The sequence below is a fragment of the Lontra canadensis genome, unplaced genomic scaffold, assembly GCF_010015895.1.
Source record: "Lontra canadensis isolate GAN:19392208 unplaced genomic scaffold, GSC_riverotter_1.0 scaffold84, whole genome shotgun sequence".
NCBI classification, from domain to species: domain Eukaryota; kingdom Metazoa; phylum Chordata; class Mammalia; order Carnivora; family Mustelidae; genus Lontra; species Lontra canadensis.
The window spans coordinates 1,610,321-1,638,184 of NW_022631078.1; the positions used below are offsets into that span (position 1 = coordinate 1,610,321).

Sequence of the window (27,864 nt, forward strand, 5' to 3'; positions counted from 1 at the left end):
GGCCCCTGGGCCCCCCGCCGCGGGACAGTCTGACGCAGTAGGGACAGACCGGCCCGGTCGCAGGGGGCGAGGACAGACCGTGCGGGGGAGACAGCGAGGCCGGCGTGCTTCCACACCAAGCCAGCTGCCCCGTCCCCCGCCTGCCGACGTGGGACCCACCTCCCCGCGGGGACCCGCCGCCCGGGGCCGGCTCGCCTCTGCTGCGCAGGGTGCGCGGCGCCGCGTACGCACCGTTGTGGTCTTCACCCGCCCGCCGGGCTGCGTGCACGTCCAGCCTGACCGGTTGGTGAGGAGGTCACAGCCTTCGCCCTCCAGACACGGCAGCATGTCGCACCACTGCTTTGTCTTGATGATCCGCGCTGCGGGAGAGAAGAGAGCCGCTCAGCCGCTGCCCCCTGGGCCCCGGGACAGTGCCGGCAGCCCGACTCCCGCCCTGGGCAGGGACGGCCCGGTGGGCAGCGCCTGGCGTCCATCAGGGGGCCGGGCCTCTGCTCCTCCCTGTCCCCGGCCCCCTCTTGAGCGCTGTCCCCGGGCCCAACTCTGCCGCCAGCCCATCAGTAAGCGGCGGCAGAGGGAGAACTGGGACCACCACGTGCACGTCCTTCTAACCGCACGTACGAGTGGTTACACGGTGATAAGTCCGGGGCCCACGCAGTTACACCGTCTGGGTGCTCAGACCGGATTCCCACCACGGGCCAGATGCCATTTCACCTCAAAGCTGAGCCCTCCACGTGCACACTTCCAAACACGGCGTCCTCCCCAACTCCAGCCCACTGCTGCGGAAGGCACAAAACCTGGGATTTCCTAGGACACGAGGATGTGGAGTCTGGGTCCAGGCCACGTGAGGACACGTGCGTCTTTGGGCACCTGCCCTGTGCTCCCTACGCTTCACTGGCCCCTTGGGGGCAGCAGGAAAAGGTGAGCGGGTTGGGAGAGAGCCATGGTGTGGGTCTCGGGGCCGTTTCTGGGGATACAGGAGCTCATCACCCTGGGCCAGCTCCTTTCTACGCTGTGCCATGAACTGGGCTGTGCCCCCAGAGTAACATGGCAAAGCCCTAAGCCCCAGTGTGCGGGTCCTTAGATGGTGTTTTTAGAGCAGTAATTCAGGTTAATGGAGGTCACGAGGCTGGGGACCCGACCCGAAAGGATCAGTGCCCTCGCGAGTAGGAACACCAAGCTGTACGAGGCCTCGAAGCACCTGGGCCGGCCGGCCCGTCATCTCAGACCCCTGGCCCCCAGGGCGGGGAGACGCAGCTGTTTGCTGCTGAGGCCACCGCACCTGTGGCCTCTGTCCCCGCAGTGCAGCAGGTGGTGGTGTGGGGGAGACCCACCCCTCAGATGTGGTTCTCATCTTGCTGGGACGTCAGTGTGGGAAACACGCCAACCAAGCGCCTGTGCGGGTCCCCGGGGCAGGGTGAGGACGTGCTGGATCCTGCTCACCGGGGTCGACCTCATCCTGGGGAGACCCCAGGACGGGAAGCTGGGGGCAGGCGGGAGCCCCTTCCCGGACTGCTCGGCGGGAGCTCAGCGCCTTTCCCTGCACATCCCTGGGGCCTCACTCCTCCTCTGCTCCCTCTTCCTGCTGGAGCCCCAAGCAGCAGGGCCTTCTCAGAAGCTCCGTCTGGTGACAGGAAGAGATGGCCCGGAAGCCCGGCTGGACACCAGCAAACACACCCCTTGAGCCCACGGAGAGGCTAGAGGCTTGGAGCACGCACACAACCTAACCCCTGGAAATCCTGTGCGGGGCGTCTGCGCAGATCCTGACGCGGAAGGGGCGGCTTGTCTGGGCTCAGTCGTGAGGACCGGGCAAGGGGGCTCAAGGAGCTTCTGTACTTGCGCTCCCGTCTGTCCCCCAGCCATGCCCGGGAAGCGCTGTCAACGTAGGGGGCCAACGATGCTGATCCGCACTGCAGGGAGGCCCAGGGCCACCCGTCCTGTCTGAGGGGCCGAGAGCAGGACTAAGGCTGTCTCAGGGACGGCTGTGCCCTCCCACGGCAGGAAGGCAATGTGCTCCACAAGAGCACACGCGCACACGCAGACACATCAAGTCGCTGATGGGCACCCCTCCCCCACGCGGGGTGGCGTCCGGGTGTGTCGGGTGCCAGGGCTGACGAGGGCGCCGCGGGGCCGCTGCTGAGCACACACGGCTCTTGTCTGCCACTGGGCTTGGCTCACCCTGCCGAGCCCACTTCCTGCAGGAGGCGGTGGGAGGCACAGCACGGGCCACCCCATCCCAGGGACAAAGGGACCTTTCATGCCACATGTCACCACTTCCACGATGCTGAGGCAGCTCCAGCGCCCAGGAGGGCGTCCTCCGGGAGCTGACAGTGCACAGGGGCATGAGCGACAGCAGCTGACCAGTGGCCTCTGGGGACTGTGGTGGCAGCCAGCCATGTGCCATAGCCACAGGAGACCCCTCGGCCCATGGTGTGTCAGGGGTCGTCACCACGTCTCCCAGGCCTGTCCCCAGGCCCGAGGAGACACCGAGCTCTCTGGAACATGGACAGGCTTGCGCCCTCAGCACGGGTCTGTGCACCTGCTGCTGGTCCGGCAGGGGCGTGAGCTCACAGCGCCGCCTGCGTGTTCCGTCCCGAGTGCCGAGGGCCTCAGGCTGGGGCTCAGTGCAGCTCCGGACACTGCTGCAGGCTGCCCTCCATGTGGGCCTTTAGGTGCTTCTGGGACGGGGGCTCTGCCTCAGTTTCCCACTGCTTCAGCCCAGACATGTAAACGTAACATGAGCTATGGGCACCGTGCGGGCGGCTGGCTCAGGACACAGACGGCGCTGGGAGGGCAGTATGGGGACCGAGCGACGGAAAGGTGATGGCCAGGCAGAGCTGGTCACCCTGGTCTCAGGAGAGAAGTGAGTTAGGTGGCTCTGGGCCACGTGGTGGGAGGCCAATGTGCCCAAGCAATACTGGGACAGGCAGTGACCAGGGCTGCAGACAGACCAGGGCGGCCGGAGTGATGGAGTCTGACAGGGGGCAGCACGGACCCTTCAAAGGAAGGACAGGGAATGAACTGCCTTCAAGGGAAAGGACAGCCTTCGGAGATGGAGCAAGGACAGCAAGGCCCCGTGCCTCCCCCAGCTACCTGTATGACAAGATGATGGTCCTCTCAAGGCCTTTTCTAGAGAAAGTAGGGACCTTTCCTCCCTGGGCTTCAGCTTGACCATCCTTTCCTTGGGGCATCCGCTCCCCATTCGTATGGGTGTGCACCCCACACCAGCGAGCAGAGGCCCCACAGGGTTTGCACAGCGAATGCTAGGGACCTCGTGTCACATGGCAGGAGGAAAGCATGTGGCAGGACACATGCATGGCTCTGTCCCCAGTCCCCGTTGTGACTGGATCGTGCAGCGAGGCCAACGTGTCCACGCACGTGAGAAGCTCGCGGCGGGCACTGGAGGGCCTCTGGGCGGCTCTGCGTGAAATCCCAGGCCTGCTCACGACAAAGACTCACAACGATCAGCGCGGTTCCTTGCAGCGTGTGGCGTCCCCAACCTCACAGCCCGCAGCGAAGGCAGGAGGGCCCGCAGGTGCGTCTCCGCGGCCGGCCCAGCGCCAGGGTTGGGCTTCCCCAGATGACTGCCTTGTAACACGAACACTGCCAATTTAAATTTTATGAGTTTTGCAGTTTTGCTTGTGTTTAATCTGTCAATGTTTCAGCTTATTCCGGCTTATGGTCTGCTGGGGGCTCCCCGCTTGCAACATCATAATAAAAACGATTTAGGTCACTAACAAGGGGCCCAAGGAAGTAGCTTTCCCTTCAAAGGAGTTCTCAGATGACTGAGGTCTGAGGAACACTGCTGCCCGCCCACGGCTAACTGGTCAGGGAAGGAGGCAGGGCTGGTGCCCAAGATCTGGACGTACGTGGAGCCCCACGTACTCTGGACGTACGTGGAGCCCCACACCCAGTGGGCCAGCTCTGGACGTACGTGGAGCTCTGGACGTACGTGGAGCTCTGGACGTACGTGGAGCTCTGGTGAGCTCTGGACGTACGTGGAGCCCCACACCCAGTGGGCCAGCCTGGGACTGTGGAAGGAAGCCTGGGAGGAGCCTGCCCTGTGGCCCACTGCCCTTCCTCCAGCCAAAGGGGTTTTGGTCTCCTTCTCCTGTGGTGGCCGCCCCTGGGTTCTCCCTGCTGTGGCCCCAACCCAGAGACAGGTGTGTGTAATGCTCATGGAGCATGGGGTCCCTGTCCCTCCATTGTCCCTCCGGCCCTTCTGGTGTGGGAAGGGTCTCCCCTGGGATTCTAACAGATTGCACGTCTGCTTTAGTCTTTGGGGTAAAAAAAAAACAAACAAAAAAAACATGTTATGTTGTTGGCAGCATCACACAGGCATTAGAGCTGGCCCCAAACTCAATTAGGCTTGGATCAGTCCCTGCTGCAGCTGGCCCACCCCTCCATGGAGCCGGGTCAGTGGCTTCCTTCTCCTTCCTTCTGAAATGACCTGTGAAGGACAGTGTAGGAAAGGGCATGAACTGGTGCTGCCACTCAATGGCCCCTCACTGAACCTGGGGGACCCTCAGCCCTGGTTCTCCTTCCTGGAGCACATTCCAGAAATCTCCAAGGTCGAGGGGTCTGGCTGCAAAGTCATCTATGCTACCCGACCCTCACTCTCAGCAGATCTAGCTTCCTCAGGCTCAAGAGGCCTCCTCATCACCACCAGCACCACACCATATGGCATCGTCACCTTCACCACAACTACCACCACAGTCACCACCACCATCATCATCACCATCATCACCACCATCACCATCATCACCATCATCTCCATCACTGTCCTCACCATCACCATCATCACCGCCATCACCACACCGTCACCACCATCATCGTCACCAGCACCCTTGCTAACCATCAGCAGCATCAGCAGCTCCTGGATTTAGCCCTTGTTGTGCTGAGCACACTGGTCCCTTCGTTCCCACCAGAGTTCTTGGTGGAGGCTCTCAGGAACCTCATTCAGACGGTGCAGGTTCTGAGTACCCTGTGACGTGGAATACTGAGAAGCTGGGTTTCGAGCCTGGAGGTCACCCTGTACCTGCCCCCTGTGCTCCCCGTCGTTCCAGCAGAGATTTCCCTCTTTTCAGAGCCCCCCCACCCCACCTGTCCCAGCCTCATACCTCCTGCCTTGTGCCCACAGTGCAGCATGGGGGAGGGCTGGGGAGGACTCATAAACCTTTCCCTGAGCACGTGGCTGGAGGAGTCCTTTGTGTTTCATTCCCAACAACCTCCAGCCTTCTTGGGGGACAGCTGACCTGGAAGGCTGCAGAGCTGTGTTTGCACAAGCCTCACACTCAGTTTCCCCAAATCAGCAGAGGACTCTGATGGACGCAGACACACATACAGCTGCGGGAAGCAGGGCCCCAGCTGCACACCCCAGGCCTGGGGCTGGGCATGCAGCTATGGAAGGCCTGTGGGCATGGGAGTGCCGAGCAGTCACCCCCTGCCTGCCCTGGCTTGGCCTGCAAGGGCCTGTGTCCTCCCAGTCTGTGGAGACTTGGGACCCATGGTGAAGGGTGAGCAGTGCCAGGAGGCAGGAGGCCCGGGTTCAAGTCCCAACCCTGCCCCCAGTTGGGCTCCTCGAGCCTCTCAATTCAGCTCCCGGTCAGCTTCTCCGAAAAGATCAACAGAGAACATGCTTCTCCCGATGCTGGGTGCTCCCTGGGCAGGGACCCCCGCTGCCAGGCTGTGGGCAGGGCCTGACACCTCCCCCCTTGTATGTCTCAATGGCAGTAGAAGGTAAACCTGTGTCCCCATCACGCAGCAGCTCTGGGGCCTGACCTGGAACCACGGTGAGACAGTGACACCCCAGGTCTGCCAGAAAGCTCACAAATGCCGTGCCAGGAGCGGCAGGCCTCCAACGTGCCAGCGAGCAGGTTAAATGGGGAGTAGTAAGGAAAAGTGTCCTGCACCAGCACGGGTCCCCCTCCCCTCTGTGAGGGTCAGGTGTGCTCTGGAGGACACCTGCTCCCCAGAAAGGCAGGTGTGCACCGAGCCCAGACAAGCACTGAGAAAAGAACCAGACACACAGTCATTAACCCAGCTTCGACCATGCCAGCTGCTTGCTCATGCATCCACATGCTCTGTGGGACCACCAGATCCGAGCGCACACTTGCCTACTTGGGTCTGTAAAGATCCTGAGAGGACAGCATCCCAGAACCTGAATTCTGACTTCCTCAGCTCTGTCCAGCCCCCAGGACATTCTGCCCTAAGCGGGATCACATCCTCTGTCCACCTGGCCTCCCAGGCCATCCTTTCTCCTGGCCCCTGAGCCCAGGGGGCCGCCTGCCAGGCCCAGCAGGTCCCCCTGCCCAGAGACACAGATGGCAGATGTGCTCATTCTCCTGGACTGGCTCTGCAGCCAGGCCACGGCGGCCCTGGGACCCAGAGCCCACACCAGGGGCCCCGTGATGCCTCGGAGCGGATGCAGACCTGGCGCACCTTTGGGGGTCCGCCTTGTGCATCCAAGGTCACAGAGTGCCCCACGCCCCCCAGCTTCCTCCTGTGCAGCGGAGTCCTCAGCCGGAGGCTCACTTTCCAGGCAGGAATTAGCATGAGACCCGAGTCCAGAAAGGCGTTCTCGTCCGAGGAGGACAGGTGTGCACGGCCGGCCTGGAGCTCTCTGGCCGCCCCTGCCTGGGGTCCCCTCCCCACCCCGTGAAGCACCACCCCCGGGGCTGAACCAGGCTCCCAGGCAGTCAGGCTTGAGGCCCTGGACCTAATAACAAGCTCAACGCTGAGCCATTTGCGGAGTTCACTCACACTCCAGAAGGGTAACGGTGCTTTACATGTGTGATTTCTCTCGAACCCTCCAAACGGCCACATTGTTCTCCAGAAGGCCCGGGAGATGATTTTAATCAGCTAACATTCCCCGAGCACCTGCTCTGTGCACGTGTGACATCCGCACCGGCTCCTGGGACCAGCACCGTGGCCCGGGGGTGGCCCTCGGCCCGGAGCGGGAACAGCCCATCCCGGGAAGTGGCTCTGAAGGCGTCCACCGGCAAAGACAACCATGAGAGCCGTCGCCTGCACAAGCCCAGAAGGTGAGGCCCCTCGAGGAGGAGAAAGCAGGAAATGCCTTCACGGAGCCCTTACGAACCACAGGTAACTTGTAGTAATGACCTCATTAAGCCCCCAGAGCCGTCTTTCAGGGAGGGGCATGAGCCCCTTCTTCACAGACCAGAAGACTGAGGCCCGGGAGTTTCCGTCTCCTGGCTCTTCTCTGCACGGCCGGGTGAGTGCCGCCCTCTAGATGGGCCCCCCCAACCACCACTGCTCCCATAGCCCCCCAGGAAGCCAGGACAAGGGGCTGCTGCCAGTACCCAGGTCCAGACTCTTCTGGGCTCTGCCCCCCACGAGCTCCAGCAGCAGAAGTCCCACCTGGGTCCCCGATGCCCCCGCGGGTCAGACCTTCCTGATGCCCCGCCCTCTTCCTCTCCCACGGCCAAGTCTCCTTCCTCCCAGCAGGCATCCCCTCTCCTGGAAACCTTTGTCCACAACCCTCTCCCCGCTCTGCCTCTCCCTCCAGGAAGCCCAGCCCCCACCCCTGCTGTCCCTGTGAGGGCCGTGGGGTCATCTGTGTCACAGTCCCGGACCCAGCGTGGTGGAGGACCACCCACAGCTCTGTGGAGGGCCCCGGGGAAGGAAGGACGACGGATGGAGGGGTGCAGACACACAGGACTGGAAGGCCCCTGGGCCGCCGGCCCAAGGGGTCTCAGCTACACAGACGCTTAGAAACGGAGCCTGTGCAGGTGTGGAACCAGAGTGGACTCAGCGTGAGGGCACGGGGCCTGGGGCTGGGCGGCCTGCCCGCGTCCCCTCCCTGACAGCAGCGGTCCAGGACTGGTGCCCTCACCCCCCGATTTCACTCCTCCCACTCCTGTCACTCAGGGGTGCCCAGGAGGTGGGCGTGAGGGTCTCCGTGGACCCCAGTTTAACCAGAGCACCAGGGCCACAGGCACTTCCCACAGCCAAGGTGCTTGTGATCAAGCTGCCGGCCAGGTGCCTGTGAGTGACCAAGCTGGGCCGTGTAGCTGTGCGTCTGCACACATGTACGTGATGCTGCACGTGCCAGCATGGGGGTGTGCACACACGTGTGCGTATATGCACACGTGTGCGTGCGCCCCTGCGTGTGGCCTCTCATTTAGGAACCGAGTGGGAAGTGCAGAGCCAGCTCCAGCCCCGCCCGGCGGGAAGCACCTGGAAGTTTCCTCCTGGTTTCCCGTCACCAATACGCATCAGTGCCAGCCCTTCACGGGGAAGCTGAGACACAGCCCAGCGGACCCCCTCACGCACCCGACTGCGGGGACCTCAGACGCAGCTGACCCCGAGGCGCCAGAGTCTGGCCCACGGCAGCGGCGACAGAGGCCAGCGCTGCCCGCCCCGGGCTGGACAGATGGACAGGGCCAGCCGTGCTAATTTGCCCGGGGACCGCAGGGATTGCGCCGCTCCACTCAGCGCCGGGCCCTCCACTGCCCGCAAATGGCGTGGCTCCCTTCAGAATAAACTGTTTCTTCATTTCCATTAGCATGTGAATCTGCTTACTTTACTCAACGGCTCGGAAAAGACAAACCACCCAGGACAAAGCCAGCGGGGCTGCAGCTCCGGCCACGTTCTCCGTTCTCCGGGGACCCCGTCTGGCCCATGCAGGGGCCCAAGCCTCTCCGGCAGGTCTGACCCACATGGGTGTGTCCCCTGAAGCTTCCCAGACCCTGCCGGTGACAGGGGGTCAGGCCACACACCAAGAAAGGGGTGGCCGACAGCTCACACACATGTACACGTGCTGATTATAGGTCCACGGACACTGACCCTCAGGAGGCAGACCTAAGTGGGACATCGCAGGGTTCCAGAAACGTCTGCCCTGTAAAGAGCTGGCGCAGACCCTGACATCTGCACTGATCCAGGATCCTGGAGCGAAAGTTTGGAGGATGAGGAAGGCCCGGGGCTCCCATCTCTCTGCTCCACGAGGCGCATAAGGGGCCTCCTGCAGGGACAGCCCATGAGGCTGGGAGGTCAGAGGGCACCCTGGGTGGCCCCCAAGCTCTCCTCAGCCTCTCCTCCTGGAGCCCACTTTCCGCTGGCCCTCCCGGGCAGCCTTTCCCTGGGGCATGGAGGAGCCGGCTGGGCACTGCCCTGAAGTACAGGGATGGTATCAGGACAGCTGACGGTGTGTGGGGACCCGTGTGCCGGGTCTGGGGTACAGGGCGAGGTACTGGCCTGTGGACAGGCCAGAGGCCATGTGGAGATGAGCTAGCACATGCAGAACTCCCTGGACCCTGCCTCCCCGGCAGGGTCAGCCGCATAGGGCTCGGGAGAACAGAAACAAAGCTAGAGTCTCTGCAGGGACGGCCCCCCGGGCATGGGAGACACCTACATGCTTGCAGCTCCAGAAACACCTTCTGTGCTGCACTGACCACTGGAAACACCAAGGCCCAAAAGCAGTGGGGGAGGGAGGAGGGCCACCTGGCCCCTAGGGAGCCCCACAACAAGCCACTGGGGACATGCCTGAAGCCTGAGGCCACGGGGACAGCTTGCTGGCCCTTCCAGGGATGCCCGAGCTCACTTGTTGCTATGATCGTGGCTGATCATTACATACGAAGGAGTGACCCACCTTATCTTGGTATCACAGAGGGGGATGGGAGCACAGAGAGGTTAGGAGACTTGCCAAGTCAGCTTGACAAGCTGAGAAGTGACCACGCAGGGAGCTGAGCTGTGCTCAGTCCGACCAGAGCCCCACACGCTTTGTGTTCCATGAGGCCCCCCGGTGGGAACCTTGGGGGGGGCGCGACCAGCTCCCGGGGGCAGCAAGAGCCAGAGGAGCCAGGACACAGCGGAAGGAAAGGGGGAGATGCGGCGGAAGGACGGGCCCAGGCCAGTGTTTGCAGCAGCCCCGCAGTTCAGTGTCCAGTGGGGCCACCTGTGGGCCCCGAGGGGTGGTGCCGGCCCTCTCTGACCCCAGTTCCCCACCTGCCACATGATGACAGCTCGGTGGAGCGACTCCCACGGCCACTGGTCAGAGCTCCTCACGGTGCCGCACGCCCAACAGTGGATGGGTCACCGCATGCACGGAGCTGAATGTCGCACACAGCGGCGGCCGGCCCCACGGCAACTCTGTGGCTAGGGCGGGGCCACCCCCGATGACCAGCACCGGGGGCCCCCAGGGATGACAGCGCCATGACCCCCCACACGCTGGGACAGATGTCCCTCCCGTGTTGTGTCAAGGACCCTCAGTTCCAAGTCACATGGTGCTTGTCAAATCCCAAAGCCCCACCATGACAGTGCTCCCTGATGCCACAACGGAGGCCCGTCCACGGGACCCGGCGCATGGCCTGGCACTGACCTGGGGCCAAAGGGCCCGTAGCTGCCCGTGGCCCTGCAGGACGGGTGACCTGCCTCATGCCTGGCACCTGATATGGCATAGAGCAAGTAGGGGGGAGCAGGACGGGCACCCCAGCTCTGTGATGCACGTGGGGACCCTGAGGTCAGGCAGGCCCGCAGCTCATGGACTGTGAAGGAGGCTATGGATGCACATCGGGGGACAGCCGAGACTGAGGCTGAGGGCCTGGCTGGGCCTCCCCTCCACGGCACTGCCCCAGGCCCGGGCCAGCTGCATAAACGGTCCCAGCTCAGCCCTCTCCGTGCCTTGGACTGAGCTGGGGGTCCAGACTCCACCCCCAAGATCTAAAGGCTGGGGGTGGGTGGGGGGCCGCCGCCACCCCCTCACACAGCAGACACATGGGGCCATCTGTGCAAGCTGTGTTCGCAGCGTCCATGGACTCTGTGAGGTTGTGGCCACACAAACGGTACCCCAAAGCGAGACCGGAGAGAAGGCCGGCAGACGGACAGCCCAGCCCAGCCGGGGCCAAGGCACAGGCCTCGGGAAGAGAGCAGGCTCCCCTGGGTCTCACGCTGCAGCTCCTCCTGACCTGGCCCCGAGGATGCTCTCCGTGGCCTCACCTCTGCCCTGCGCGGCTGCTGCCAGTCCGCATGCTGTCCTCACGGCCGGGCACTCTCACGGTTTGAGCTCCTGGCGCAAGGCTGCTCTAAACACACCTTTCCTCCTTTTTTTTTTCCCCCTTAGGGAAGCAGGCTCCCCGAGCAGAGAGCCCGACGTGGGGCTCAATCCCAGGACCCTGAGATCATGACCTGAGCCGAAGGCAGAGGCTTAACCCACTGAGCCTCCCAGGCGCCCCTCCTCCCTTCTTTTGAGTTATCTTCTCAAGACAAAAGTCTAGGAACGGAATTACATGACCAAGGGTCCGAGCATTTCCGTGGCCCTGGACGCGCCCCGCTAGGATGCACACAGAATGAATTCAACCCCAAGCCTGGCCCTCCCCGTGTCTGCCTGTCTCTCCCACAGGAGCCCTGGCCACGTCCTGCACTTGGTGTGTGACTGTCAATGGGACAGAGGGTCACAGGCAGCGTCCGGCGCCCTTGGGCCTGAATAAATCCCTCCCACCTTTACTCTGAGCAGGTGCGGGAGTCGGCACCCAGGAAGCACGGATTCTGGGGATCCGAGAATCACACGAGAAGCCACGGTCCCAGCCTGCCTCTGAGTGTGTGCTGGCTCGGTGGTGGCTGGGACTGAGGGCTTCCAGGGTGGGGCCTCCCCACCCACCCCATTAGCCCCTGAGGGGCGCCTTGTCCCCGCCCTGCACTGTCCCCAAGGCAGGAAGCTTCCGGACTAAATGAGGGTCTGGGGTCCCCGGGATCCCATCAGGGTGGGTCATCAGATGACCTGGGAGCTTCCTTCTCCGGGTGCGACCACGGGCTCTGGCTGCTCCTGCTCCGAACACCCGTGTCTGTCTGTCTGTCTGTCTACTGCAGAAGCCTCCAAGTGCCCCCGGTCCTACTTAATTTCTAGAAGTTACGAGACACTGCAGGTGTCTGCTGCGCCTGAGTTTGTGGGGTGCACTACGCTGACTTCCTCACAGCCTAGAGGACTCCTCTCCTCCTCGTCTCCCCCCGCGGCCAGGCTGCGGCTGGCTCCTCACTACTGGGTAAATAAAATTGCCTCCACTGGCCCCGAAATACACATCAGCTCTTTGCCTCGAGTGGGCCCTGCCGGCGTCGGTGCAGCTGCGGGGGAGGTCAGGACGGTAAATCCCAAGAGCCCTGCCCGCCTACATGGCACCCCGGCTGGGAGCATGGGGAAGGCCCCGGGCAGCCGGGACCGTGAGCGCCCTGGGGAGGAGGGCGCCCCAAGGATCGCCCGAAGCCTTGGCTGTCCAGAGAGGAGCAGCCGGGGGCGGCAGGAGGGACGGAAGCCTGCACGCTGGGCTCAGGTCGGGAGCCCGGAGCCGCACAGCGCGCCACCCCCGTCCCGCTCTGGCAGTAGGTGGACGTCAGCCCAGCCTCAGGGCGTGAGGGCACGGCGCCCAGTGTTCCGTAGACCCTGCGCAGAGGTCTTGCTGGGTGGAGTTGGAAAAGGCGAGAGAGGACAGCGATTCACAGAGTGTCCGGGGCCGGGGGCGTGGTCACCACTATCGGTTCTAAACCCTTCACGCAAGAGTGTCTGGCCCAGGAGACGGGTGAAGGGCTCACCAAGTGCGGGGAGTGCACGAAGCGGGCGCTGGGGTGCCCGGGGATGGGGACGAGCTGTCACCGGGGGGTGGGGACAAGCTGTCACCGTCACTCAGAGAGGATCAGACCCACAGAATGGTGGCTAGAACGTAGGTCAGGGGACATAGGGGAAAACCGGGAGGGGCAGGAAGGGGTCAGGGAGGGCCTCGTGCAGGCCTGGTCCTCTCTCTCCCAGCCTTCCAGAATCTTCTGTGACCCGCCAGTTATGCAGCCGGTCTGGAGTGGGTGCCCCTGTAAATACGTCCATCGTTTCCCTTGCGATGCCTGAGAGCAGGTGCATCCGGTGGGTCACCGCCCGTCCGCGCACACTGCTGCATGGAGCCCTGTCTCCCTGGCCCTCACTCAAGATGGGCACGAAAGTGAAGCCAAAAGCCTCATGGGAAGGGGTGTATCCGCCCCTCCCTAAACTGGTTCACAAACTGTCCCGTAGACCCTGTCCCACAGATCATCAAGGGGACACAGCGGAAGAGTGCTCCTTGCTAAGCCAGCGGAAGCATCCGCCGGCGCGAACCGGAGCCAGCAGGAGCCGCCGGCCTGCAGGTGGGGTCTGGCCCGAGTCCCTGACCTGCTCTGGTCTCCTTGGTTACAGGAGGCGGAGGAGTTCAGCAGCCCGCGTCCATGCAAAACAAAACCTCTCGGAGACACAGCTCTGTGGCTCGCGGGCGCGTGCTGGCTGCCTTCCCCACCTCCTCGCACAGGGCTGTTAGGGCCCAACACAGGAGGCCCATGAGATCCGGCCCAGAAAGACCCATGGGGAACGCAAGGGGCATGGGGGCTGGCCCAGCTCGGCCTCCGGGACCCCTGAGCTCAGGTGGGTGCTTTGCCTTCTGGGCAGAGGACCACACTCACTCCCTCAGGCCCGACCGAGAGTCCCCTGCCTCCTGCGAGCCGGCAGTCCGAGAACAGGTTACACTAAAGAAGCCGTGTCTGCGGGATGTCCACAGGAGGCCCTGGGGCCAGCCGGGAGGGCTTCCTGGAAGAGGCAAGGTTCAGGAAGGAGAGAAGGCAGTGAAGACAGAGGGAGGGGCACATGGAGAAGACCCCAGGCAGGTGTGTCATCACTGCTGTGAGCTTGGAGCATTCAGGGAGCTCCAGAGGCCACTGGAGTGGACGCTGCCATTGGGGTCGAGGCAACCCACTGGGGGACAAGGTCCCCTGTGCAGCTCAGCGACCCACCAGGGTCTTCGAAGGGCCACGGTCCTCCAGGCTTTGCAGGGAGGTGAGCAAGGGTCTGAGGGCTCCCAACCCATTAGCCAGGACCCCGGCCCTTGGCCCCGCCAAACCCGGCCCAGACGCCCAGGAAGCATTTTCCAGAATGAGCTGCCCGTTGTAGGCGCGTCCTCCATGAGGTTCCAGCACATTCAGTCAGCACCGGCCCAAGGGCTCAGCCAGCTCAGGTCCATCCCCTGAGCACGGGGCTGTGGGCCCCGGCTAGGAGCCCTCACCCTGTCAGAGAGAAGTGGGTATGTTCCAGCAGCTTCCCAGCACCCCAGCCCAGGGACAAAAGCGGTGAGGCAGCATCTACGCAGCCGAGAGGGCGGCCACCCCTCCACCGACCCCAGCTCCCCATCCACGGCACAGAAGACCCGGCCAGCAACAACGGGAAGCATCTGGGGGGCAGGGCTGGGATGCGGGGAGGCCTGGAGCAGGTAGGCAGGGACGGTGGCCCTCAGGAGACCATGGCAGCCCGGGCACCCGGAGGAGCCTGAGTGAGCGGCTGCGATGGGCATCTGCGTCTCTCACGCTCTGCCCAGGAGACTCTGACGCGCCCCGGCGTGCAGGGACCCACCCGTGGGGCCACACGGAGACCTGGGCTCTGAATCAAGACCCGGGGCACTGAGGCAGCTGTGTCACCCGGGTCAGAAGAAACAGCCACTTGCCCGAGGAACTCACAGCCTCACGTCCCCGTGGAGTCGCTGCGCGGACACCTCGCTGGCGTTTCCTTAACGTTTGCTGGGAGCCCGCGAGGAGCCCGGAACTCTCCACTGAGCTCTGACTCCAGGTCTGAGGTAGGACCTCAGCTTTAGGGGTGAACGTGTGTCCCAAGGAGTGAGTGACTGAAGTCGGCTGAACCCTGAGACCTGGGGATCAGGGAAGGCGGGGGCTGGCGAGCCTGGCTCAGCAGGATGGGCGAGAAGCCCCCCCAACCCCGGACCGGGGGTCAGTGTGCTAACGTCCCCCGAGTTAGAGGGGGACGGAGGTGGAGAGAGGGCCCTTCTGTGTCCCCCTGAGCCCCGTTCCCCATGCCACACGGCCGCTCAGCTCGTCTGCAGACAAACTCCTGTGCGAGCACCAGGTTCTAGGAGGGACACCCGGGGTGGGGACGGGGAGGACCCGTGGCAAAGCCACGCAGGCTGACAGAGTCACAGCCATCTCCAACGTCAGGACACGCTGCTCTCCAGGAGCTGGTGAAGTCAAGAGTCCCCTTTGAACCCCATATGCTGGGGAGACAGGCAGGGAGCTCCCCACCCCGGGGCAGCCTGGGGGCCGCGCGGCTCCGAAGCTTGCCTGCTCACGGGCACGGCCCCTGAGGGGAGCGAGGGCCTCGGCCTGCGTGAGGCTGGCCCTCTGCGCTCCCGGGTCCAAGACAGGAACGCCCGCCCCCGGCCCCCCAGAGTCCATACCTTTAATCAGGAGAAGAAAACTTGGCAAAACCCAGATTACATCTTAAAATCAGACAAAATCTTCTCTCTACAACTTCTCGACGGCGTAATTTAGTGAGAACAGTCTTAATAGTTATTTTTTCTTTGAATAGTTACTGTAGAATATATTAATTTTCAAGATGGTTCTCTGATTAGCGTGACTCATTAGCTGCGTGGGAACGGTGCCCCAGCGCGCAGGGGAGGAGGCCTTGCTTTGTGATGAGCACCCGGCCCCACCCCGCAGAAAACACTCCCCGTCTGGGTAATCAAATTAGGTTGAGAGGAAGAAGCGAGAAAAAGGCACAGTTGTCACGAGCTGTTTCCTTACTTCATTAGGATTAAGAAATGTAAGTAGAGACGGGAAAAAACAACAACCTCCGATTATATTTTTTGGGCAAATTCTCATGAACTGACAGGAGCTACTGGACAGGGAAGACGCGAGAGGCAGCCCGGCTTTAATCTCAGGATACGGAGGACGGTGTCACCCCCCCCGGCTCCGGAATTGGAGGGCTTCCCGCTGGGGGACTGCACCTGAAGCCCCCGTCCTTTGCTCGGAGACGGGCAACCCTTCCTTGAGAGAGGCCACCTGGGGCAACCGTGTGTCGGTCTCTGGGGAAGCAGCGGGGGGTGGGCAACCACAGAGGTGTGGTCCTGCCTGCACGGGAGAGACCCAGGCCGCGGCCAGGTGACGCGGAGGTTGACAACACGGACTCCGTCCTCGGGCAACCCAGTGTCCTGATGCCCCGAGCGATCCTACTCACAGAGATCTCATTCGCTATGGGGCCCACGAGATTTTGGAAAGAGCCGTCCTCTGTCTGTCCATCCGTCCCTCCACCATCCCTCCACCCACCCACAAATGCAACCATCCAGCCAGCCATCATCCCTCCATCCACCCATCTACCTGTCATCCATCGATCTCACCTGTGTACCCATCCATCCATCCATCCATCCGTCAAATATACAACTACCCATCTGTCCATCCGTCTACCATCTGTCCATCTACACACTCATCCATCCATCCGCCCACAAATCCAACCATCCCTCTATCCATCCATCCACCCACCCACCCATCTATCCGATCATCACCCATCGATCCGTCCGTCTGGCCATCTGTCCACCCAAACCTTCGGTGTGCTGAGCACCAGGAACCCCTGCACTTGCTCTCCTTCTCCCAACAGAGAGAAGGTCAGAGGAGTGTGGTAGCCTTAGACACGGTCATGGCAGCTGCTAACGGCCGATGAACCCACCCCTCAGGGATATGTCCTCTCCTCCTGTTCTCTGGAGAAGATTCGGAAGGGAAAAACAAGGAGGCTGACGTCCCTACCGGGGTCTCTGTCTGACACCACGGCACGTGAGGCCTATGTGCTGTCAAGACCAGGATTCTTACTCCCGGGCCCTCCCTTCCTCTGAGCTTATCCTGCGGTCCCCACACAAGGTCGGAGGGCGGTGATGGAGGGAGTGGGGACAGCCCGTGGGCTCTACAGCTTCTGCCTGAGGCTCCTTCTGCCTGGCTGTGAGCGGAGCTGTGAGGAAGCGTCGTGTGAGTGCCTGTGACAGAGCAGCTGTGGGGCGGCCGTGGGGCTGACGTGTGGTGTAGGGATGCGGGATCTGTACTCTATTGGGGGGACCACCGAGTGTCCGTGGAGCCAGAGGCCCCTGGGCAGCTCCTGGAACATCTCCAGGCCCAGCCCCTCCATCTTCCGACAGCCCCGTCCTCCCTGGCCTGAGGCGGACCTGTGACAGAGGGGCCTGACGGCCTGGGAGACCCTTGCCTGCCCCCACAGCAAGGGCACCCGGGGGACCTCTCAGGCTGACCGGTTCGGGGATGCTCCAGAGACATGGCTGGTTTCCGTGCGGGCACTGGGGTGACCTTGCTTCCCCTGGGGAGTCCTCGGTGCCCAGAGGTCTGAGCAGGAAACGGTGTTGCATTTCCGGACCTTCCTTAAGTCACACCCTGAGACAAGGAGCCCGTTCGTACCAAACAGATACCAGAAAGTTCCCAGGAGCCTACCCTGCGCCCCCTTTCCCAGGAAGGCAGGGAACTGAGGGTTTTCCTGGCGGACACCCCCCGTTTCTAGGTTCAATGCTGCCTGTTTCCGTGTCCCTCCGAGCCCAGCTGCCCTGCCTCAGGAAGCCCCGTGGCTCGCTGGACTCAGGCACCCCCCCACCCCCTGCACAGAGGCCGAGCAAGGGGCCACGTCCTGGTCCCCCCTCTTGGGAAAATGTCGCTTTGACTTCAGTTAAGGATCTGCTCCAGGGTCAGGAGAATCATGGTGCCTGGAAAAACGACAGATCTGAAGGAGTCTGTACCTTGGAGTTATTTCAAACGCGCCCTGCGATATGGAGCTCACATGCAGCGGTTTGGCTGGGCCTGGGGAGCGGGGTTGGGGGCGGGATGCCGCAGTCCTGGCTGCAGGCACGGGTGGGGGCGCCGGCCGGACCAGAGCCCAGGCCAGCTCTGCAAACAGAGCCTCGTGGCCTCGCCTGGAAGGGGACCAGTGGCTCCTACAATCGGCAGCTGTGGCCTCAGGATGGGGCAGACGGAAGGGGCCTCTGCAGCCGAGCCCCAGCCCCGGGGGGCACGGGGCCCTGGTACCCGGTCCACTGCACGGCCAGCCGCTCCGCCGTGAGATAATCCACCTCCGCCACGAAGCAGCACTCTAGCTGGTGTCTGCGAGGAGTGGGCTAAACGAGGTCACCGGCACACCGGGAGGGTCGGTCCCGGATTTCGCTGGTGACAGCCGGGGTTGCTATGGTGTAACTTCATTAAAGTTACCTAAGTCGGAGACCCGAAGGAAAGGAAGCCAGCTGTCACTCCCCTAAACCTCCAGCCACCTTTGACAGGAAGATCTGGTAACGGCGAATCCCTAAGAAACCTGCTGTGGGCTCAGGCACGGACGAGGCCACCGTGAGCGGCCGGGCGCCGCACTGTCCCTCCCTGACACCGGCACGAGTCGCTGAGGCTATGAGTCTGGCCCCGACACAGAGGACAGAGCCGCGGTGGGAGCACCGACACACAGACCGCACCCAAAGCCAAGCGCCCCCAACGCGTCCCCATGCAGGACCTTCATGCGGAGACTCTGTGGTGGTTTTCCTGACCCCTGGCCAGGTCGTCACAGGCCACAGGTGGCCTCGACAGAGTGCGCGGGCTTCAAGGGTCACGGAACACACACCAAGGAAGGTGTGGCCCCGGGCGGGTTCTGCTGCTGACCCGCAGCGGGTCCCAAGGTCACCGGCCCTGCCAGCCAGCACCCCGTCTGCCTGCAACCTCGGGGTCCAGTCCTTCTCCTGAGCTGGTCATCACAGCTCCACGAGGTGTGTGTCGCAACAGATGCCCGAGAGGTGAGGCCACTGGCTTCAGAGGTCACATCTGTCACCCCGAGGCCAGACTGTGGCAGGACTGGGGGTCCTGCAGGCCGTGGTCTTGGGAACCCAGGCTGTTGGACACGACAGGAGGACAGCCCTGGGCAGGTGACATCTATTGTCCCCAGGGACTGGGACCAAGCGGAAACTGAGGGCGGCTCTGGGAGCCACATCCATGTCCTAGAAGGTCCGAGGGCTGCTACTTCCATCCCCCTGTGCGGGGTGGGGTGGGGGGCTGCGGCCTGGCGCTGAGCCTCCTCCCGAGTCTAAACACAGACCACAGCTAGGGGGGGCGGCGAGAAGGAGACACACGGGCGGAGGGAACCACTTCCAGTTCCCCGAGGAACGGGGCCGCACAGTGACCTCAGGTGAGCAGTCGTCCTGACCACCAGCAAGAGGGGAGCGAGGGCCCTGGAGACCAGACAGGCGCTCCCCTCAGCGGCTCCCGCGGACCCTGAGACCATCTATTCACGGGTCCGAGCCTGTGTGGAGGCGCTGGGCAGGACACCGCGCGGGCCTGGCAGCCTGACCCCTGCCCGCACTCGGACCTTAGAGGAGGGCCGGCACAGCTCCGAGTGCCCCTGACGTCCCGCGGCTTGTGCCACTGCCGGGCGCAGCGTGACGAGCCTGGGCTACCCAACTCCTCCCCAGCTGGTCCGTGGCCCCTGCGAGGTGAGGGCCACACCGGCTGGGCCAGAGCCCCAGGGGACCTTGGTGTGCACAGCCAGAGAACGCCAGCCCGGGGTGGCTGCCGTGCCAGGGCCCGGCCATGGCGGGGCCTTCCCTCGGGGTGGCGTCTGTCCCACGTGGCCTGCGCTCCCTGCTCAGGGGGGCTGTTTCCTTACCGGCAGCGGCGGCCTTGCCCTGCTCCGCCAGGGTCCCTCCCCTCCCTGCCCACCTCGGGCCGCCCGGGGCTGAATGGGGACCCAGAGCACCAGGACGCAGGCGGGCAGGGGAGGCGGAAGCTGAGCCCTTTCTGTGTGTCCTTCCCTCGCTCGGCTCAGAGAATCAGCCACGGCCGGCAGCCACCGGGGCCTCAGGGCCGACGGGTCCCCTACCTGGTATGCACAGAGCCACGAACCCAGAGGCGCTCACAGCACAGCCGGCAGGGGCCCGGGCTGTGGCGACACCGGCGGATCAGCTGCAGGCGTGGTAAAGCCTGAGCCTCGTGCACACGGCGACACGGCTCGTTCTCAGGACAGTGGCCAGCGGCCTCCAGCGGCCTCCGGGACTCCAGGACAACAATGTCCTCCAGGTCTACAAGGGGAAACTGAGAGCTGGCGGTCAGCTCAAGGCCATCTGTGAGAAAGAGGGAGAGCAGGGGCTGCGGGGGCATGCTCCACACGCGGGGTCCACTCTGGGGGACAGGTGGGGGCAGGCTGCACTCTGGGAGGCTCGTTTTCTTAACAAGCCTTTATTTCCTCAGCACTGTTCCTGTAGACGGGGACAAGAGGCCTCCCCGTGACGCCACAGCGCAGAGACAACCTTCGGACACTGGAAGGGGGTTCCCGGGCTCCTCCTGCTCAGCTTGGGCAGCACGTCGTCGGGACGTGCGCGCCAACTGGCCAATGCTTACCATTCTGTTTCCTTCCCCAAAAGTCCAAGCCTGTGTGTGTTTCCCACATCACAGCTCTAGAAGTTCCACACTTTGCAAGGGAGGAGGGTGCGTGGGGCACGGGCGTCCCCGGTGCCGGGAGCATCACGGGGAGCTCCCATGCGTGGTGTCCCCTCCCGTGAATTCCAGCCCCAGGAAGACTGTCGAAGAGCAGCTCCCCATCTCTTCTACGAGCTGCTCCAAGTCTCCAAGCTCCAAGTTCCCGGCCCCAGGAGCTCTGCCCACACCACGGGGAGGTCCGTTCCCAGGGCAGCGCTGCGGGGAGGCGGCGGGGTTTGGTCTCCGTCCCGTGTGCGCCGGGGAGCACAGTGGGTGGGACATGGTGCCAGGTCTGAACACACGGGACGGGTCAGAGGTCGCATCTTTCCAAGCACAACTAACTGAATGGAGGGGCAGGAGGAAGCCGGGCCCTGGGGTCTGCGCTGTCTGCGTGCAAGGCCCAAGCTCTGTGTCTCCTGGGACAGATGCTGCCCGGACGCTTTCCCAGGGGTTCCTCCACAGGGAACCCTCCCCATGCAGCCTTGGGAATCTGGCCGCATGGGCGGGTTGGTGCAGACTCCCTCCTCCAGGCGGCCTGAGGCCGTAGGGAGCTAGTGACACCCAGGGCAGGGGACGGTGGGCCCCCCCGCCGCCGACGATGCACGTGGCAGGACGGCCTGTGGCCTTTCCGGAAATGATGGCTCGCTGGCCACACGGGCACATCTGATCAGGCTCAAAGTGGGGACCGGGGTACCTACGGCCTGAGTGGGTCTTGGGTTTGGGTCAGACAAGGCCAGGGACGCTGAAGCGCGGGTCCCCTTCTTCTTAGGGGCTCCAGAGACGGGTCAAGTCCTGCTCTGAGCACCTGGTCTGTCCTCTGAGAGGGCTAACGGCCCGGGTCCCACCTGCAGCCTCGCGGGGCCGGGCCGGTACGAGTCAGGGCAGCCAGTGCCGTGCTGGGGCCGCGACACGAAGGCCGGGCAGCCCACTGCCTCACCGTGCCGGGCTCCCGGCAGGAACTCCGTGGCCCTGGCGGCCGCCGGCCGATGCTTTTGTCGGCCCTCGGAATGCAAGAGAAACTGAATTAACGCGCGGCAAATCACAACGCGGCCTGGGCGTTCAGAAGCGCGTCTGTGCCCCAGCGAAGCCCGCGAGACACAAACATCCGCGGGGAAGCGGCTTGGAGGCCGGACGCGGTATCAGCGTCAAGGACACTTTCCTAACGTGGGACACCCACGTCTGGCCCGATAAGACCCCAGGAACGTCAAGATCCCGTCGGCTGGTCAGGAAACGGGGTGTTATCACAGGGTTCCTGTCCTTTCCCGAGTCCGGCCCCTGACTCGGAGCCACTGTCCTCCTTCCTGCAACACGTGCCCCCTTGTCGCACCAGAGACAAAGGCATCACGGCGCCCTCGGGCAGCGGCTGCCCGCCTTCCCACACACAGGCAGGCCCTCTCAGACCCCACCGCGCGCAGGCCGCTGGAGGGGGGCGGCAGACCCCGGCTCCCTCCTGGCCCGGGACCCTCTACCAAACTCCTCACACAGGGGTAGCTTCCCGGTCCCCAGGCGGAGATGCCCCAGCTGGCCGTGGGCAGGAAGCAGGGGTCCTGCCCTGCCTGCCCTCTGCACCCCCCGTCCTCCGGGGTTCACGTTTGGGCTCCCCATCAGGACAGCCCTGAGCATGGAGGGTCGGGAGACTCAGTTACTCAAGACGTCTGTGCAGCAGGTGCGGACGGCTCTGGGGGACGTGGGGCAAGTGGCCCAGGTCCTGTCTTCAGGCCTTGACCTCAGCCCTTGGGCAGCTGGCGGCCCCTCTATAGGGCCCCTGGATGCACTGGGCCAATTGTCCATGGGCGTCTGGCACCAGCTCTGGCCTGGCCATGGCCCCCCCGAGAGCCCCCGCTGAGGCCGCCCGGAATCAGCACCTCCCATGACACCCGGTCCCGCACTGGGGACGGGACACGGGGAGGGTGGCCTGGCCTCGGGGTGCACCCTCAGGCCGGCTCCTCACCTCCCGCCTTCCCCGCCCCCTGGCTGCCCGGGAGCAGAGGCCAGAGGCAGACTCTGTGCAGCCTCCCCAGAGACCCGAGGGGGAAGGTGCTGGCCGCAGGCACGGAGCCGGGTGCCCGTGGGACCACGCGGGGGTGGACCTGCTCCTGGACCCCAGCGCCCATCCCTCTGTCGCAGGGACCCTCCCCGGCCCTGGGGAACGGTCTGCGCTCAGACCGTGGGTCTTAGAGCAACTGTTGCATGAGTTAGTGACATGCTGGGTAGTGACGTGGTGTGTGTGACAAAACCCAGACTCGGAGACTGACCCTGACGTCACCTGTGGAATCCGGTCAACGGTGGTGTGTCCACGTCGGGCCCTCGAGTGGGGCACGTGCAAGGTGCCAGGAACCAGGGGCACTGAATGGGGACAAGGATGTGAACCCGCTCTCCTCCCTGCTGTTTTCCTGTAAACCTAATAATACTTCTCCAAAAATAAAGCAAATCAATTAAAAACAAACAAAAGCTACCTGCTCCAGCCAGACCTTGGGAACCAAGGGACGGGCCCATCTCTTGGCAAGGGCATGAGGAGAGTGTGTACCCTCCGTGCAGAGCTGGGCCCTGGGCTTCCCTGCCCGGCTGCCTGACCACACTGGGCAGAGGACCCCCCAGTGTCTGCGGGGTCCAGCGTGGCTTCTGTGAGTGGGCTGACAGCCCCAGATGGGGGAGCCCGCCACACGTCTCTTTTGCCCATCTGCCCAGGCCTCATGGTGGGAGTCCAGCTAGGAAGACCACCCGTCCAGGCGACCAGTACCCCACCCTGTGGCCGGGCCTGAAGGCCAGGGCTGGGCTGGAGACAGCACTGGGGCGTGGGGGGACGTGGGGAGCACCCGGTACGTCCCTGCCGCACGCTCCCCACCGAGGGTTCACGAAGGCAGAGGACGGACAGGGAGGCAGACCTTCTGTGAGATCAGAATCGGCAGGGAGGGTGTGAGAACGGACAGTACCCGGTCGCCGCTGCGCTGCGGAGACGGTCAGAGACGATTAGCTAATTAGCTCTAACGTAATCACCGACGAGACCCATCCCTTCCATTCCGCCTCAAAAATGTCTCTCAGGCTTTACATAAAGCCACTGTGAGTAAAGAAGGGCAGACCTCTTCAGTAAATGACGCTCGGCCCGTCCGGTATCCACGTGCGGAGAATGAGACAGAATCGGAAACGGATCTCAGGCCACAGGAAACGCGCACCCACGGTGGGTCACGGGCCTCCACGTGCGTACTCGCCAGCGCAGGAGAGAACACCCCGCGACCTTGGGGGATGTCCTTCCCTAACGCGACACAGGCCACGCGACGGAGGAGGGAAGAGCGGTAAGTCAGGCCGCTTACAACCGCGCACCTCTGCTCGCCCCGCTCCCGGCCGGCCGAGGGAAAGCCCCGCCACAGAGTGAGGGGAGAGAGGAACCGCACCGCCAGCCTGGGACGGGGCGCGGAATGCAGAGACCGTGCGGCCAGGTCACTGGATAAAGACGCAGCCCGAGGAAAGCGGGGGAGATGCGGGCAGACATTCACTGAAGATGCACCCTGGCGGCTGCCCGAGCCGGTGACACCCTGCCTGGCGTCGCGGCTCAACAGCATGTCGGCTCCGCCAGGAAACACGGCCATGCGCCCAGCAGGACGGCTAACGGGGAAACCCTAGCAGCAGCAGTGCTGGCACGCACGCAGAGCACACGGGACCGCGCGCACGGCTAGGGCAGGTGCAGCGGGACAGCCGTGCGCAGGGAGGCCTGGAGGCGCCTGCCGCGTCCGCCGCGTCGTGTGTCTGCCCTTCCCGGGGACATGCCCGGGAGAAACGAGTGCATGTGTCTCCCAGAAGACGGCCCGCTCCAGTTCTCGGCGGCCGCATCCACCGTAGCCAAGCATCCCGGCCCCAAAACACTGTCGTCTGTAGAAGAGTCCGGCATCGCCCTCCGGGGAGGTTCCAGAGCGCCGGGAAGTTAGCAAAGTCCCACTCCCCACATGGACGATCCCACAGACACGACGGGAGAAGCCACACATCACCCGATTCCACGCGTGTGACTCCCCGAGGCCGTCACAGACCCCGGGGTGCTGGGGACCCGACGGGATGGTGCCGCGGGCTCGGCGGGGCCGGACGCACCCAGCTTTTTGCTTAGGTCGGTGCGCGTGCCGGGGTGGGCACCTCTTGCGGCGCCTTTAAAAGGAACACACACCTGCCCGCGGTTCCTAACTCCCACGTGGGGTCCCGCGCCCTTCTGTGCGTGTCCACACGGGCCCGGCTGTGAGGGTATGAGGCTGTGCGGTGTAGACGCATGGGGTCGCTGCGGCACCGGGGCTGGGCACACCCCGTTTCGCGAGCCGCGGCTCCGTGACCGGCCGAGGTGTGGGGGCGTTTCCTGGACGAGCTCAGCTCTCAGGCGCCGGCCCAAGGGCAGATGCATTTGTGAGAAAACACGCCGGCGGCTGGGGTTCACCGTGACGCCTCTCAGCTCACCCGCCGTGGCCTCGGACTGTGAACACGGCCCCCTTCCCAGTTACAAATACGACCTGTGTTCAACCCACCGGCTCGACGATGTCCCCAGGACACTTAGAATGACCGAAGTAAGAGCCCAAGCAGCCAAGCCCAGGCCAGGGCCGTCCCCGTCCGGCGGGTCTTGAGAGCCCCTCGTCCTGCCACCCCAGATCCCAGGATCCCGAACACCCGCCCTCGGCTCGTCAGGCTCTGGCTGTGAGCTCGGCCGGGCCCTTCTCCCCATCGCTCAGCTGTCACTCCGGCATGAGCCACGGCTGCCTGACCCTGCCAGACGGCCTGAATAATTAAAGGAACCCTCTGTTCCCCTGGCTCCTTCCTCCCACCACGCACAGCCCCCAAGGACAAGGTCGGGAGGCATTGACGTCTGCGACCCCCCTAGGGCCCCTGACACATAGCCCTGTCCTGTGTCCTGAGCGGCCTTCTCGCCCCTCCCTGCTGACCGGCTCACCCTCACACCCACCCAGGTAGGTGACCCACCCACTTGCCCCTGGGCACCCCCATACAGAGCCACGGGGCCCTCGCACCTGCCACCATGAGGCCGAGTGCTCTGGGTCCTGTCCGCCCCCTGAGGGGCCTCCAGCCCTGGATCGGGCCTTCCCCTGCCCCCACAGCGAGTGCCACACCCTGGCCATTCCCATCACTACCGTCGCCAGGCTGATCTCTGCCCACGTGCAGTCCTGCTGCCCCAGATTTACTGTCTGGGGGCAGGGACAGATTCTTCTAGGGCAGGCATCAGACAGCATCCTGGCTCTCAGCCCACAGGACTCAGTCCCAGCCCTCAGGCCTACGGAACCCGATCCGGGACGCCTGTCCCTCCTCCCTCCACTGGCCCAGCCTCCCTGGAAGCCGGGGCCCTGCCTGAGGAGCATGGGGATGGGGAGCTGTGTCCAGAGGGCCCCAGAATGAGCAGGGCTGCCCCTCCATCCACGCACCGGGCCCCAGAACCGGCAGGCCATGACGGGCAGGCATGCCTCCCGTCACCCCAATATCCCATGATCAAAGCCTCTCCCAACATCAAAATAAAATTGTTTCATCTAGAATCTCCCTGGCTTTGATTATTTTTCATATCACCCAATTTGATTGAGTTCAGAATCTCCCATAACATCAAAGAGAGAGGGAGGGGTCCGTGTTCATCAAAGGAGGGCCCACCCCGGGAGGCGCAGACACCGCGGGTGGTCGCGGCAGCCCCCTCCCTCGGCAGAGCACCAGCACCTGCGGCCTCACGCAGCACCGAGACGGGTCGCAGGGAGGGAAGGAGGGCGGGGCAGGGGACACCTGTGCCCCACCCGGCTCGGGGCATCCTCCTATGGGGCCCCTGGCACACCCACCCTCCATCCAGGCCCTGCATGTGACTAAGGCAGGGACAGCGACTTGTCCGTCCGGCCAGCTTCCCCGTGCCCTCCTCCCTTGACTCAGCCTGGAAGTAGCCAGTAGGGCTGCATCAGGCTTCTCCCTCCATGGGGTCCCCGTGCCGTGCCAGGGCGGGGCGGACCACAGCGGCCGGGGTGTGCGTCTCTGCTGGCCCGCAGCCCAGACAGATAGCGAGGCCACGATGCTGAGCACCGGTGTGCACCTGTGCTGGGCGTCCACGTACACGGGAGGCAGGGGCTGCTGCCTGCGTCCCTCCTCTGCGGCTGCCACACCCAGGAAGCCTGGGGGAGCCCCGGCACGGCTCTCAGACTTGGCTTACAACTGCACCCGCCAACCACAAGTTCCCTGCACGAGCTGTCTAGTGACGCCCACCTGCTCCTGACAATCATGACCCATCATGGCTGCAGGCATCACCTCCTCCAGGAAGCCCTCCCTGGATGCCCCAGCCTGACTCGGCACTTGTGTTCCTGCGTCCTCCACCCCCATGCAGATGAGCTCCAGACCAGGGCACCCTCGTGTCCTCCTTCCCGGAGGTGACAGAGCAGTGAGACACCTTGGAAGAGGGCCTGCCTCCGTTAGAGGGAGAGCCCTGTGTGACAGGATCTCACCGCCCTTCAAGGAGGAGCGTCTGTGATGTCCCTGAGCCAAGACAGCGGCCCAGGGGGGAGGGGGCCCGTGGCTCTGTGTGGGGATCCGTGCGGAGCCCCCCGCCCCCTTCCCCAATTAATGCCACGCGCGTCCCTGGTAATGGTCCCAATCAGACCTCGCGGGTTCCCACCACACGCTGGGGCCCATCAGCTCCCGGTTTCCTGGAGAGAATTTCCTCAAAGATGCTTCTTCTCACACATGCTGATTATTCCCAAATGCTGATTAAAATGTGCAGGAGGAGGGAGGTGACATTATCAGCACATCCCGGCTTACAACTCCAGGCGCGCGAGTCTGGCACTGGTTCCGTCTGTGTGGGACTATTCCGGGTTTCTCGGAAGTAACTGGGATTGTTTCCTTAGGATCGTTTTCAGACGGCTCACCGCCTCCGCACAGAAATCCGATCTCTGTATGTTGATCTTGTATCCGCAACCTGCCGAGATCCTTTCTTGGCTCCAAGCGTGTGCGTGGATTCCCGACGATTTCATCAGGAAAGACGGCTTCGCCCGGGAACGGACGGCTCTCTCCTCCCTGCTGACCTGCCTCTCGCTCGTGCCTCTCGCAGAGCTGCCCGGGGGCAGCCGCCAGGACGATGCCGAATGGAAGGGACGAGCACGCGGCGTGTTCCTGAAATTGGGGCAAAAGCATCCGGTCTCCCTCCGCTGGGAACGGCGTCTCGGGTGGGTATCTCCTGTGTTCTCAGTTTTGACGGGAAACTCCCTTCCTTCCCTAGTCTGAGTGTCGTCCCCACGATGCGCCGTCGGACTCCTTCAACGCTCTTCCTGCGGCTACTGACACGAACGCAGGGTTTTGTTCTGGACTCGGTGACTGTGGTATCTGTATGGGTTCCAGAAGCGGAACCGACCTCACACCGCGAGGCGTCCCAGGAGCCGCGACGTGCGGCCCTCCCAGGGCGCCCCGGCCTCCGCTGGTCAGGGCCCGCGTGACACCCAGAGGGCCCGGAGTCCCCCCAGAGTCTCCGCCTGATGCTCACGGTGTGAGGGGGACGCTCGCCTCCCACAGCGGGTCAGAAGGGCCTCCTCTTGCTGCGTGTGTTTGGAAGAGGTTGAGACTTGGCGTTAATTCCTTACGCGTCTCCCCGAGTCCGTGTGCGTGTTTCTGGGACGTGCCCGCTCC

At 63.8% G+C, this 27,864-nt stretch overlaps 1 protein-coding gene across 2 annotated transcripts in view; it reads right to left on the reverse strand.

Moving 5' to 3' along the window:
* TAFA5 (TAFA chemokine like family member 5) overlaps positions 1–27,864 on the reverse strand; it is a 182,050-nt gene that overhangs the window by 27,046 nt on the left and 127,140 nt on the right. For both annotated transcript variants that reach the window (XM_032882757.1, XM_032882756.1), the window contains exon 3: positions 232–359. In XM_032882757.1, coding sequence (XP_032738648.1) covers positions 232–359 — 128 coding nt within the window. The remainder of the gene's footprint in view (positions 1–231; positions 360–27,864) is intronic.